The sequence below is a fragment of the Drosophila guanche genome, unplaced genomic scaffold (assembly GCF_900245975.1).
Source record: "Drosophila guanche unplaced genomic scaffold, DGUA_6, whole genome shotgun sequence".
Taxonomy (NCBI): Eukaryota; Metazoa; Arthropoda; class Insecta; order Diptera; family Drosophilidae; genus Drosophila; species Drosophila guanche.
Genome location: NW_022995743.1, coordinates 13,079,808 through 13,095,343, shown reverse-complemented (window position 1 = coordinate 13,095,343; position 15,536 = coordinate 13,079,808). Strand labels below are relative to the sequence as shown.

General features: G+C 46.1%; 1 protein-coding gene across 1 annotated transcript in view; it reads left to right on the top strand.

Annotated features, from left to right (window-relative positions):
• Positions 1–5,516: 5,516 nt before the first annotated feature.
• Positions 5,517–15,536, top strand: part of LOC117590366 — a 46,655-nt gene continuing 36,635 nt past the window's right edge. Inside the window, exon 1 of the mRNA XM_034282956.1 lies at positions 5,517–6,436. Within this exon, the coding sequence (XP_034138847.1) occupies positions 6,371–6,436 (66 nt within the window). The 5' untranslated portion in view covers positions 5,517–6,370. The remainder of the gene's footprint in view (positions 6,437–15,536) is intronic.

Sequence of the window (15,536 nt, the reverse complement as noted above, 5' to 3'; positions counted from 1 at the left end):
AGTTAAATCAATTAAGGGGCTTTCAAGTGGAAGTTTCGCCGATCGCAGCACGCTTACCCGTGTCAGTTGTCACCACCACCACCACCCACTAACTTGTCCCACTCCCATTCCCACTCCATTCCCCACTCCCCGCCTTGCTTTCAATTATTTCAAGTGGTAAATGTGGTTATTCCATTTAATCATGAGGTGCGACTGGGACTGGGACTGGGACTGTGCACCCAAACCCGAACATTGTTTAGCTAATGTCTCATATTTTCCATTTCTCAAACTAATTGGAGTGCGTTCCTCTGCCAAGGTTGGCTCTGGGACTGCAGCTAGAGACGGAGGCTCCTCGGGGGTCATGTCAGACCGCGGTGGGATGATAACGAAGTTGATTCAATTGTTGTACTAGTCTTTCTGATGACTGATGTCATCTTAATCGAGCATTTGGTACGTTTTCTGGGAATTTGTCGGTATTTACGGAATGTTTTGATGTTTAGAATGAACACCATAATATTCTTAGAAAGGAAAACCATCTCTATTAATCAGTGAAGAAAGCTTTCAAGGCATTCAATTCTGATGAATACCTACACTTAATATTCCTTAATCTCTTTGAACGTTTGGCTCGGTTTTCACTTCGCTGTTAAATCCTCTTTTGCGGTTCAGTCGAGTAAATGAGAGTCTCGGAGTACATAATCGGGTATATAGAGAGCACATATCTGCACATTTGAAGGTAAATATGTACATGCATCTGTATGTGGAGAGAAAAAATAAAGGAAAACCCTAAATTGGCGCAAGCGCACTTGCAGCTGGCTCTGACTGAGCTCCAATGGCACCGCCAGCAGTGGTTATCCATCCCCCACTCCGGCGCCCGTCGGCCCCACCCAGACACACCCGGAGAAGGCCGACACTTGAGCCAGGCGAATGGCAGCACTTGAGAGCTCCATGCAAAGACACGCACACACGTCCTGCCGAGGATAATACCCCCCAAGCTTCCCTAATCAGACAATCGAATTGGTTGGCCAACAGCACAACAGCCAGGCCTGGTCTATGTACAGGCACTGCCAAGAGGCATTTACATAGGGTCGGTGTCGGAGTCGTCTCCCCTCACCACCCTTCTCCCCTGTCAAGTGTGTGGTATCCTTGAGTGGGTTGATAAGCCAGCAGCGGGACAACGACCACCCACCCTGCAGGGTCGGACCGTCACCCGAAAAGAAAGAAAGAAAGAAAACCGAACCAGAGCGGAAATGTCAAGTTGATGCTCTTGCCGGAAGTGCTCAGTGCTCAGAGCTGGGAGATAGAGAGGACAATGCCGATGGCAGTGAGACAGGGACGGGGTGTATCCTTCTCGGCATTACCCAACATTACCCGGGCAGGAGATGGCTGCGTTATACGTTTAATCAACAATAAAATCAGAAATCAAAAACTTAATGAATGTCCTTTTGTCATTATGCCGACAATGACACCAAAGGGGGTTGGGCCTTGAGAGAACTCGGGACCCAGCCTGATGCTTATGATGATGATGCTTCGCACAGAGATGATGGCTCGACCATTATGACATCCGTGAACGAACCCGAACCCGAGTCCGGGCCCTGACCGTGCCCGTGTCGTGTCCGCGTCAATGTCCGGGATGATGATGACGATGATGCTGATGGGGCAATGACGGCAACGAGTGCTCTTAGCGCGGCTGATGGCTGCCACATTCAGTAATAACTGTAAGAGGGGACCCACGCCGACTCTGCCCCTATTTTTACCCTCTCCCTCCACAGACTGGGATCCTTCCACAGGGTTCGTCCAGCCAACGCTTAAAGTTGAAGCGAAGCCCCAAAAGGGCGTAAAAATTAACAATTTTAACTTTTAATGGCGCCCGCCAAGCGCCAAAATGGAGCTTTAATAGAGTTATTGATTTTTTAGTAACGGGGGAGACTTCTCCTACCCAGCCATCACACACACAAACACAAACACACAGGAGCACAGCATGTAGAAGACGTATTTTTTAGCTGGATGATGTCGCGTTCTCTCTTATATAAATATTTTGCCGCAGGTTGCCCACGAGATCTGATGATGTGGGGAGTTGATGGGGAGTTGGCTAACGGTAAATATAATTTATGTACATACATAATTATGTATTTATGTATGAGTAAAAGATGGCAAGATTCAGGGAGAGTGTAGCTGCTGAGCAAGCGCACAATTTCGCATGCATGCGATGACCCCAAAAAATGTCACAAAATCGAAAATTCGAATGTGCATGACATAGGCAGGCCTAGATAAAATCTTCCGGGAACAGCAACGTACCAAAGAAGTCTTACAAGTTGATTAATAGTTAAAGGTATAGAAACAGGATCCATGGCATAAAGAAGGTTCTAACAATACGAGACAATAATTTGGTAGTTAACTCTTCTCGGAATAAAATAGATTTGTCACAAGTTTTTTCCAAATATTTACACGAAACAATTTCTGAAATAAATTCTGGATCCATTAAGCATATAAAGCTTCCTTTGAAAGTAGTTTTCTTAAATGTACCTACGAGTTCTATGACTTTTGACAAAACTTGAAGAAAAATGGGAGTGTGTACCAGCTGTTACAATCGATATGCTCGATTGCTATGGTTTCTATGTCCTTAAATTCTTAGCATATTTATGGTTTATTATCATGTGCATCTTCTCTGTTTCAGTACGAATGATATCTTTCTCTTGAAGCTGTTATGTATCCTTAAGCGTTTTCAAAGTCTCAAGGAAAGAATAGTCCCAGTCCTTAATGGTATTCTCCATTAAATGTGCTCCTATAACTTGGGTTAGCCATCAACCTGGCTTATGCCCTTGAATTAATTGTGTGTTCTCTATGTGGCACATAAAAGGATGCTTCCACGTTCCTTTGTGTTTGTGTGTGTGTGTGGGTGTGTATCTGTGCGATTCTATCTAAAATGCTAAGAGCAGCAAAAGATTTTGAGAACCGAATTTTCCCAAAGCTCCGCAAATAACGTCGACGTCGTCGTTCAGAGAACGTGTGGTGGGGCAGAGTGTTGGGTTTCAAAAGAGCCAGAGGGTGGGAGGGAGGCGGCGATAAAACCGCAAGCAAGCAGAGCAAATGGGCAAAAGAATACAAGAAAAAGATGAAGTCTCGGGCGAAGGAAGGCAAATGCAAAGCGGTCGCTTAGCCAATCAGCGAGCGCCGGGGGCGGAGTCTCGACCGAACTGGTTTGGCGGCGCTTTTTATGTGGATTTCGTGTTTTTCCTCTTTTTTCGTATTCTTTGGCGTTTTTCGTTTCTTGCTCATCTCTCTTTGCTCTAATTTTTTCGATGGGTTATCTCGCTCTGGCACGGCACGAAGCGTGGCGCTCGTCTTTGCGTTAGTGTGTGTGTGTGTGTGTGTGTTGTGAGTGATTGTGTGTGTATAAGTGTGGGTGAGAGACAGACAGAAAGAGAGTGAGAGAGACTGAGAGAGGGAGAGAGCGAACGCTGGAGTGAGCGAGAAGGGGAGCGTGTGCGCATTGGGGAAATGGAAAACAGCACAGCAGCAAGCGGGATAATAACACGATATAATAATATATCTTTAACCCTCTCGAGAGAAAATCTGAACCAAAATCGGGATACTGCAGAATATTCTCATTTTTTCTGAACAAATTACATATTAAAAATCGCTAAAATTATTAATCTAAGTGTACTACTCTGTCCCATATTTAATAAGTTTATATTTCGGGTACTTGAGGTCCCTCAGAACCTAATTATATCTAGCCGAAACTCCACCCTGCAGAGGGAGAGGGAAATAGGAATAGTCGTGCGGACCCGTCCGGTCCTATGTACCATTTACTTGGAGCCTTCCTGGGACGCGGTTGGCTAAATCCTGGCGCCTGTCGACTGTCGGCTGTCGCACATCTAATCACATGTAATGCGCGCGCATTATCTTCGCTCTTATCTCCGGCAGCCTTCCGGGGCTCCATGGGGGTCTGGGGGACTGGCTGGTTCCGTTCCGGGCTCCACTTCGTGCACGAGCCGAGACCGAAGGCTGTCGCCATTCACGGAGGTGCTAAATGCCGAGTGGGTGTTGCTACTGACTGCTTCCCCTTGCCACTGTCTGCTTCCCCCACCAACCATTTATCTGCCCAGAAGCAGCCGATTTACTCTTTCATCCCGTCGAAGGCTACGGAGACCCGAACGTATTGCCGCTCTGCTCGCTCCTGCTTAGCTCACGCCCACGCCCACTCTACACAGTGTATCCCTCGCTATGTGTTGGTGCTCTTGTGTACATGTATGTGTGTATGCACGAGTAATTCCACCCGAATTTGCAGCAAATCCATTGCGTTTCGCCACAGCACAGCACAGCACAGCACAGCGCACAAAAAATAAAAGAAAACGCGCAGCCGAACGAGGCAACTTCTGCTGGAGTGGGAGGGGTGTGGCTGAGGTGTGGATGGTGCTGCTTGGGGGGTTGGGCGAAGGCGGCGAGCGGCAGCGACAAGTGCAATTCTGCGCCGGAACAGGTTTACTCACTATTGTCCCTGTGTGAGTGCGAGAGTCTCTCTCCGAAAATGTAGCTGGCATTTAGCTCTCCGAAAATGATGCTCTCTGGCGAAGGTTTTTCTGTGTGTGTGTGTGTTTTGTTTTGGTCACACACAAACGCACACAAGCAAGAGACTTTGTTTTGAGAGAATGAAAGACAGAATTTAGTAGTATCTCTACTACCTTTAGGATTTCCCTGAACACTAAGTGGTACTGCCAGTAGGGGACTCCAATCACTGGCTATAGAGATCTGGCGTGGGCACAATAGGATCCATATTTGTGTGCAAATTCAGAAGAATATTTAATAATTAATAAACACTATCAACTAGTGATGGATTACTGGGAACCCGATTCACTTAGGAGCCAGTAAAATATAGTTTTTATAATGCAAATCACATTTCCAGAAAAAGAACAAGTAGCAGTAGTCAATCGTAAAGATTGAAAGATTCAAGATTTTCAAACAAAGTTGGCATAGCCATTCAGCCTGTTGCTTTGCAAATGATTTATACAGTTCCGTGCCACGATTATGGGGAAAAATTAGCAAATTTACGCGAAAGGCTCAACAGAACTCAGATCGAATTGCACGTAAATTGCGTTGTAGCTCCAGTGATATGCTTATGTTTATCAGAATTTATGTATGAATATGTAATTAATATTTAGGAACATTTAGTCGAGTTTAATTTCCTGACAATCAATGAGACCCCTGGCTGAATATCTTCTAGAAACAATTGGCTACACAATTGGTGCTAAAACATTTTCCCATCTTTGCTAGTGCTTCCGGATTCTACTACTATTCGTCGCTTGAAATAAACCTGCAGGCACACAGATACAACGGAGAGCCAGAATGAGAGAGCATTTGGCTCTCACCGTTGTATTTGTGTTCTTTTCGTTTGTGACTCACACGAACACACAGACACGCTCACACGAAGGCGGCATTGAAATGGGGTGGGTGAGAACGAACTTGATGGGGAGCCGAAGCCAGCCGGCGCCGCTGCTGCCAACTGCAAATGCGAAAGAATGCCGTCAGTTGCCCGCCAACTTGAGCTGTGAGAGGACGCGCCGCTCAGATACAAAGATATAACGACACACAGATACGCCTGGAGAGTCGATGGACGATCGGCCAGGGATTGAGTGATAATAAACCTGCTGAAAAATCAACTCTTAACCAGCCGGACACACCACAGACGGAAGCCAGACAGAATAAGAGAGAGTGAGAGGGGAGAAGAGTATCCCAGTACCATCCCGATCTGCATACGGGGATCCCCAGCGAGCTCGAGAACTGTTATCGCTTCGCGGGAGCCGGCATTTGACACGCTGCCTATCCTGACCTTAGTGTAGGCCCCTGATTTTATGGCTACGGCTATGGCGTGCCTGTGCCGCCTGCACTAATGATGTCGCGTCGAGAGTCACTGCAACAGCAACAGCAACAGCAGCAACCAGAACCAGAGCTAACAAGAAGTGCATCAGTGGAAGCCGCGCTGCATTGTGGAAGTCGTCATCGAATCCGTTCCAGCCAAGTTGCAAGCTCGAGGCGCGCGTTTGCCTGACCGCCCGCGTGTGTGTGTGTGTGTGTATGTGTGTGCCTGTGTCTAATTTGCCTCTCCGCCAACGCCACCGTCCCCGTCAACCAGCTAGGGAAATCTCAAAATCGGTATCGAAATCGGAACATGCCAATACCTTAGCTCCTTATCGCGCATCAATTTGCAATTTACAATTTACAATCTACAATTACAATCAACCACTAACGAATCGCAACAAAATCAGAGTTCCCCTATTCGAACCATTCAAATTTGAATCAATTAATGCCAAAGCGAGCCTGCCTGCTGCATCTGGCCATAAAAGAGTGAAAACAAAGCCCCACGAGCCAATTAGAACTTTGAACCGCCCATACGATGGACTTCCAGAGCGCCATGGAGACTTTTGCCGAAGCCTGGGTGGCAGCCAATGCCGGACAGCAGGTGAGTTCCACTTCCAGTTTCATTTCGTTGCGACACGATTAGATCGCTGGGGAAATTAACAGGACACAGAGATTACGAAGCAATCTTGAATATATTTCATCATCATCATCCTCTTTGAATTGCCGTCGGCACTTCACGCCTATTAGAGGCACTTAGTCAGCCATTGAGTCGCACCGATCTTGCCCCTGGGAAGTGGGCGGGGGGCTGCGTTTCGTTCCGGCGGAATCAGTTCAAAGCAAACATATGGCAAACTGATTGTGATAACGGCAGTATAATGTGTGTAGATATGCGCTCGTTTTGCTATTTATGCAGATTAAGATAATCCTTATCGGCTGAGATTTTCGAGATCGGTGCTGCTTATCGCGCCACGCAACACTTTCGCTTCACCCTCGCTCTTCTTTGCCAACTCCATTTAATTATTTATCTTTTTCTGTTCTGTTGGGGGTATGTATGCCTTGCTCTTCCCTTCCCTGCCCTGCTCTGTTCTGTTTTGGTTTGTTTGTCGACTAATTGCATTGTAAAGCCGATCCCCGATCCCCGATCCCCGAGTCGAACCGAACCATACCGAACTTCTCCCCTTGGCTGCCAGCTCCAGCTCCGAATGTGGGTTGAGTTCTCGGGCGGCTTTTGCCAGGCAGATAAGATAATCCCGACGGTAACTTTGACAAATGCTGTTAATTTCGGCATAAGGCGATGACGCCGCAATACCAAACTTAGATATCGACGAGGATGAGGCCCCTGATGAGGCATGGGGATCTATAGCCCCACAAAATAGAGCATTCCGTGTGTACACATGTACAAACATGCATTCAGATACTCGTAGTTGAACTCTTTGGGGTTTGCCATCGCGTCATCGCCGTGCGAGGCACTTTGCTTTTATCGTGGCTCGGGTCTCGAGCCTCGAGCGAACCGTCACCCGGTCGCTCTGTCAGTGATATCGCAATTAATCCAAATAAGTGCGATAAAATTGATTATGAACATGCTGGCGTGATTAGTCCAACCCACCCTCGGTGCAGGGGCTGTGGGGATCACTCATACACATGTCACAAACAGTCCAGATATCTGTGTATCTGTGTGTGCTCATGTGTCTGTATGGTATGTCCGGACTTCGAGTTTATTAGCAGACATAATTGATTATGTTGTGTGAGTGTAATTATTATATTTATCTGACTCTGACTCTGACTCTGCCTTGGTCTCAGTCCAAGCCCTAGCCCCAGTCGCAGTCCCAGACCCCGCAGTTGTCCAGCCCGTTGATATCGGCACAAAATCGGGTGAAAACAGGGTGACTAATCCATGAATTTATGTTGCTTATTTCTATCTGATTTCAAAATGAGATTTCCCCCGCTCAGTGTTGTATATTAAACAAATCCCAATCATCAAATGGGAGCTATCGTCATTGTCTTCTTGCTTGAACCATGCCACAAGAATTATTGTACTGCCCAAATCGAAGAGCTTTCAAAAACAAACAGCACAAAGCCTCAGTCATTCCTAAATATGTATATGGGGGCCGTATACTCTAGCCAAAACAGAATACGCCGCCTCTAATCAGAACTCTGCCCCTTCCTTTCCACAGGAGGATAAAGATTAAACATATACATAATTATGTACATATGTACATAGCCTCGATTCGCCTTCTGAGAGTTTGGCTTTTCCTTTTACATATGTACGTTTATGGCTCCCTTAGGGGTGATCATTGATTAAATGGCTTTTAGTGGGAAATAATTAACAATTTTTACTTCGAAAAACTTTCCTCAAACTTTCTGTTGAAGTAAGAAATATCTTTTGATTCTTCAAGACCAGAAAATTAGACGGAAAGTTTCATTGAATATATGCTTAGGGCATTTACGTGTTCGGCTCCACTTTCATTCTATTCATCTTTTGCTTGGCTGGTTCTTATTTTTGACAGTTTTATGTGTCGACGCATATGCTTAGTGAATGGGATTAAGATAAGACGCCGTAAGTTGGTCCTCCTCCTCCTCCTCCTACTACGGCCGGGCCAGATAATAAACCAGTATGGCTAGAATGGGTATAGAATGGGTATAAATAAATGGCAATTCTTTCGTAAACTATAACAAATCATTTTCAAATACCAAATCCGCAGAGGCCTCTGTGTCTGTGTGTCGTCTGTGTGTGTGTGTCACATTTGGTGATTTCTTTTGCTTTGCAAACTAATTATAAAGCATTTAGTTTTATTGTTGTGATAATTTTTTGGGTTTTTTTTGTTGTTTTGAGGGAAATATCGAAACCTAGGAATAGATAATGCCCCGTGCGGTTAGATCACCCAGCTGCTGCTTCTTCTTTCAGCCAGATAGGACGTCTTATAAATTATAAATGGTTTGACTTTGTCTAATCTGTGAGTGTTGGAAGTTTCAACCTTCCAGAGAGACATGAGGAGAAGGGGAACCCAAACAGATAATGGAATATTTATTAATTGAAATCTTCTTTGGATGTGCTTCCTGCTCGATGGGCCCGATCATCTAATAGTCATTTCCTCGACCCACCTTTCCCATTCATCCATCTAGCCATTCCAGCCATTCATCTGTCTGCAGCCAAGACTAATGATAATCGCGGGATTAATCTGGCGGTGCATCGAATTCGAACTCCCAATCAGACCCGTCACCAAACCCCCATGCATTCTACTCTTCTTCGCACTCCTGCGTTGCTCTTCCCACGTTTTCGGTTTCGTTAAATTCCGGTAGTCAAATGTCCATTAAATGCTGCTCATAAATGTCCAAACTGTTTGTCATCTTTGTTGTTGCTGGGGCACAGGCACCACGCCTTCTGGTCGTTGGCTTTCTTTCTCCTTCTCCTTCTCCTTCTCCTGCCTTTCTTCCTCTTTCAGTTCCATCTCTCCGTCTCTCTTGTTGCCCATTGTCCTCTGCCTTCATTGGGGTCTAGCACCTTTTTCAAACTCATTCTGTTGGGGCATTCCGTATTTATCAGGGCTTAAGCATGTTCCCCAGCCATTTCTCTCCCTCTCTCTCTCTCTCTATCCTCTACCCTGCGCGAGTTTGATCTGTTTGGTGTTTCTTCTTCTTGATTGTAACACATTTTTAGCATTTCATTCTACGCTTTCTCAACTCATCTCTTTCCCCCTTCCACCAGCCCCACACACACACACACACAACTGTCTTTCGACAGTTGAGCGGCTTTTTACCGACCGATTATGCGCCTTCGCGGAGTTTGCATACAGACGATATACTCGTATATATATAAATAGGTTTATTAATTATTCAAAGCCGATTGGATTATAATAATTTATAATGATTATTACCATAAGAAGCTGAAGCTATACCTGGTGCCCGATGCCAGCGATTCGGATTCCGATGCTGCGTCAGCTTCTGTCGCGGATTCTGAGCTCCAATCAAGCTGAGAGCTTCGCCGGAACAAGGCGGGAGATGGGCGTATGAAAAGCATTCATTCAGATATCAGACAACGAAAACGCTTTAAGTTAATTACAAGATGTCGGGCGGCTGTTCAGCGGAACTTCTCAATTTCTTCATTACTTTTTGGCACTTGCAGCGGCCTTAAATCAATTGTCTCCTTTTCCGTGTTCATTGCTCGGTTTTCGGTTTTTGTTTCGTGTTCATGTTTTTGGGTTTTCTATTCCGACTTTCAAAGGGGCCGGCCGCTCTACTCCACGGCTCTTCTGCTCCCCGAGATAATCAACAAAACGTGTTCGACTTGTTGAGGTTTTCTTTCTGCACTTATCATAAAACACCGTTCGGGTTCTCTTGTTGATGTTGTTGCTGTTGTTGTTGTTGTTGTTGTTATTGTTCTTGCCTGGCTAATGACACCTTGATAAAACGATTTGTAAGACATTGCGATAAAAGCGGTTCAGGCTTTGTAGCTTAAGGCGAGCCAAAGGCTGATAAAAAACAGTACAGAACGAAATAACCGAAACGGAAAAGTTCAGAGTGATAATAGCCAGTTTGGGGAAATTAACTTGTCGAGGGAAGAGGGAATCTAGAATCCCCAATTCCCCACCGCGTCCCCATACTTTTGTTTGGCAATTTATCACTCAGCTTAATCGGAATGCACGGACTCTGACAAAACACGGAAAAACCATCGAATATTCAACAATTTACGCGTCTCCGAGAGCACCTCCCGACGCTCCCACCCATATTGTCACCTTTCTCATTCTTAATTAGTGGATTTAGCTTGTTCCATAAAGACACTGGACGAGTTTCGGTCCCCTCCGCAACTATTTATACATAGAATGGGGCGGGCAAATCCCGATTCACATAAATTTCCGAATGTTTTGAAAATTATGACAAGTGAAAATGAAATGAATATCTTCTACATACTCGTACATAAATACATACATACATATGTATATGCTATATGAACGTCTTTAGATGTGAGTTTTGTTTGCTTATAAACTTTGGTTCTGATTGCCGCACCGCACCTATCCCGAAGACATTGTGGGGCTTACACGAAGATATTTCTGGTGTTGAAGATTTATTATTTATCACTAATACGCCCCGTTGAAAATCATAAGCTGCAGAAGCAGAAGCAGAAGCTGAAGCAGAAACAGCAGCAAAGACAAACCAATAGCCAACAGGCAAGAGACAACGATTTCTACAAGTCACAGCCGCAATCGGCTCAGACAAGCCCCAGCATATTTCTTTCAAGCCGAGTCAGAGTCAGAGTCAGAGCCAACAAAATGTCGGTAACCTCGTCTTATTTAAAGTATTAACTGCTAACTAATGTGCGACACATTATAAAAGAGACCCACAGGGGTACATGGGGAGCGGGAGACGCAATCGGAGACGGAGACGGAGAAAGAGCATATCAATATCGCTGGCAAGCCAAACAGGTGATCGCCATCACGGCACAGTGAGTAAGCGGCGATCAGGCCGGGCATCGACAAAAGGGATTATATTTCCTAAGCAGGCCCAACAAAATGTGACCAGAGCTGGAGGTGGAGCTGTAGCTGTAGCCGTAGCTGGAACTGGTGAAGCGTCTGGAAGCGTACTTAATGCGGCGATCGTTGCTCGCTGCTCACCCGACGACGATCGCTGAGCTGCTTAACTAAATCCGGCTTAAGATCCAACACACGAAATTAATGTCGCTGGAAACACACAGCAAAAGTCACACATTAACAGCGGACGACGACGCCGATCACGCTGCTCCGATGCCCAGGAAGTGGCGATCACCCAGCAGCGATCTCGCTGTCCCTCTCTTTCTGCAGCTAATGGGGAGAGGAAATGCTCAGCACTTCTTGTCCGTCTACGTGTCTGTCTGTGTGTGTGTATGTGTGGACATCTTACAGAGGATTAGTTTGAATTTGCAGCAGAAAGCGGAATACGGGAAAATAAGCTACTTGCACGTACTCCCCCCGTCACCCAGCTGGCCAGCTACTCGGCCACTCAGCCACTCTGCCACTCTGCCACTTGCTCACTCCCCGCCCCTGTCAATAACTAAATTGATTCAAATTACCGACGATTTATTGGCGATCGACGGTCCACCGCTTTGGCTACTGTGAATCAACTAATCCACTTATCTGTCCCGTCACTAACCCTCTTTTTCAGCCTCTCTCTCTCTCTGAAATGGCACCACTGGCATGAGTAGGCTCATTATGAGTACGCGTAGATTCATAATTTTAATCAGAACCGTAAACGGGGCCACAATTAAGTCGCCAGCAAGACGATAAATCGATAATTAACCAATTTTAATCTATATAATGGGTGACCAGCCGCCTTTTATCCAAATCTAATCAATGACCGACCCCCATCGCCATTCCAACATCATGTACAAATAAACATATTTGTACGTTCATATATCTAAATGTGTAAATTACTGTGTTTGCTATTTTATCAAAAACCTTTCAACATGACTGGACTGGACGGGACAGTCCAAGGATTTACTATCCATTTAGGTTCCGAAGTATATCAAATGCCCCGACACTGTCGGCTGGTTAATCTAATCGCGCGGGTCTTTGGGAATTATGCGCCAGTTTCGGTTTCGATTTGACCGGCTCTGGCCCCGAAGATAACCACTAGCAGGTCTGTCCAAGATCGAAATATGTTCACATTTGGTATGACAGAAATCGAGCCATGGCATTCGATAAATTTCCAGTGCTATCTTAATGAAGCGCCCCCGTCCGAGTCGTGGGGCAAACAGAACTTGATTGATCAGACACACAATTAACACAATTATATCTGATTAGAGTTCCGACTCACAGTTCTATTTCGTTAAGATTTGAGAAGAACTTCGTATAGGGGCAGAGTAAATATTCTGGCCCAGAGACTTGTTGACCCAACGCCAAATCCCGTGGCTCATCAGCAACATTCGTGGGGTTGCGTGCTTGACAATAACCCCAGTAGTAACACAGAAAAGGCAAATCAATTCCTGTACAAATTGAAAGCATTACCAGGTGACCCTCACTCCCTCCTGCCACCTTGCCATGGGTCATCCATCGGTTGCATGTCAGACGACGATAGCCGCTTATCGGTGTCATCGTATTTTGTTCGTGGTCCCCAAACGACAAATGCAACTTGGCTTGGCTAAACTTTGCGTGTTAGCTAAACCTAATCCAATGCTGTCCAAAACCGTGCAGGGGCTGTGTGGGGGTGCCAACGGTTTAGTTATGGCACGCCATGGGTACCGCTCGGTAATGTGATGTGAATGTCAGCTAATCTGCATGTGGAGCAATCACAGAAAACACTAATTGGAAAGAGTCGGCGGCAGTCGAGTTGCGTTTCCCCCCAACAGCAGGAAGTTGTCAGCGGCTAACAGATTCTCGCAGTCATTCAATCATTCATTACCTCACTCATTCAGTATCCCAGCCATTCATTTAGTCAACTAACCCGACGAGACTCGTACAGATCATGGAAATACGCTTATGTCGGATTATCCCATAATTTATGTTTGCTGTTCCCTGCCCAGACAATGGATTTGCCTTTCCAGCACGCACACAGAGACATCTAATTGCCAAGATCATTACACACATATGCAGAGAGAGAGAGAGAGAGAGAGAGAGAGAGAGAGAGAGAGAGAGGGAGAGAGAGAGGGATCGAGAGAAAAGGAGGCTAATGACAATAAGAGAAGAGGAAGCGCTCACGGCAGGGAACAGGGGCAGATGACAAAACAGAAATTGTGTCATTCGATTGCACAGGATCGGAAGGCACAAGAAGAATGATGAAGAAGTAGGAAGACGCTAGAGGGTGAGGGGGCTCGAAGCAAGGCAGGGAAGGGGCCAGCAACCGGAAGCGTAATCGAGCTAAACGAACGCCGTCGGGGAAGTGATCAAATGTGCGTGTGTGTTGGTCTGTGGGTTAACCCATTGTGCCAAGGAAGAAAACAGAAGAAACAGAAACAGAAACAGAAATGAGCGGGAAGCGCTAAGGAAAAACGCGATGAGGAAACTCACCCAGAGACGGACCGGACCCACAGTCAGTGTCAGAGTCAGAGTCAGAGCCATGGCCAGGGCCATGTAAAAAAAACAAAACCTTTCTGGGCCTGACCAAATGGCAAAAAGGACCGGGAACGAGGGGAGAACTGGAACTGGGAAAAAACTGCTAGAAGAGACAGAGACAACCACCAGTGGTCCCCCCACGTGCAATTAATAAAACACGTGAGGGGAGAGAAGGGGAACTGCTAGAGGGAGATAGCTAGAGATAGTCGGATATGGGCAGGGAGATAGAGGGAGATGCATAATACATATACAAAGATACTCGCAGTAGATCCCTGTAGCTATGGCAATGCAAACAGGTGAGGGTGACACTCGCGACTGAGGGCGCGATGTCGATGGCGGTCCTAGACAAGTCAGCAGGCCTACCGTCGATGTTGGAACAGCTGAAACGCTGATGAGAGATGCAAAAGATATGTATCTATGGGTCGGCTAACTAAAACCGAATAAATTGATCGTTTTTTCCCGTAAAGAGTTTGTATAGCCGAAGCTGGGAATGGACTCGTACATACACATATGTACACATCAAGTAATTTTGAAGATCTTTGAAGTTGAACAGATGGCTAGGATAGTTTGCACCCGCTTATTACCATCAGGGCTGGGAATATTGGTTCCCTAGAACGACTCCCACTTTCCTTTTTCGTGCTCACTTAATTTCCCTGAAATACTCAAATGACTTTCCTTCCCAAACCAAGCATTTCCGGAAATCGGTTTCTGCTTAAAAATAAAGACATATTCCCCGATGTTTAGAGAAGAAACCGATTTCGAGTGTCGCCAAAAATGTGTGCTTTCCGTGTGCGGCAAATATATATTTGGAGAAATAAGTATGTGCGCGGGCAAACACTCGTAAAATCGCAAGCATTAGGGCATGGGGCATGCGGTGTGCGGTGTGCGGGCGTTTAGGCGTGGTCCTCGAGAGCAAGGCCCATAAACTTACATAGTTGGGCCTGTTTAAAATGCGCTTAATAGTTCCAACATGTGTCGCGGAGAGACAATTAGGCAATAAAATTAATTCACACCAAGAAAAGCATTAAATGACGACGCCAGACACGGTGCAGCAAGGTGCCATTTTGCACTTGCCGCCTGCTGCCTGCCACTTGCCATGTGGAGTTGCCACTCCGCCTAGCCATGCAACATATTCGCACGCATAACTCGGAAATTGCAACTCCAAGCTGGCTATGGTCTCTCTCCCTCTGCCTCCCCCAGCACATTTGGCGCGTGTTCACTGACAGTGCGCCATGCCCGCCCTCTCTCTCTCTCTCTCTCTCTCTCTCTCTCTCTCTTTAATTGCCGTTTTTACGTATGTTCTATGAATCGGAGTTGGGTGGGGGACTGGCATGGGAGACACTGCTACTGCGACTGCCACTGCCACTGGCACTGGCATTTGCCTACAAATAATTAAGCCAATCAAACGGCACCAAAGTGTTGGCCTCGCCTGAAAACTGTCAGCAAATGCATAAAACCATTATTCGCAATTGCCAGAGAACGGCAAAAAACAGCAGCAGGGAAATCCTCTTCCCATGCGCCCTTCCAGTTCCAGTTCCATGGGCGAGGCTGTGCATTTACGAGTTCAGGAAGTTTGTCGCCAGCCCAGCAGCAAAAAAAAAAGATATACTTGAATGTGAGACTTTCTCTAGCTCCACTCTGCTTTCCATCAACTGTCCTTTGGCGAGACGTGTAACAGCA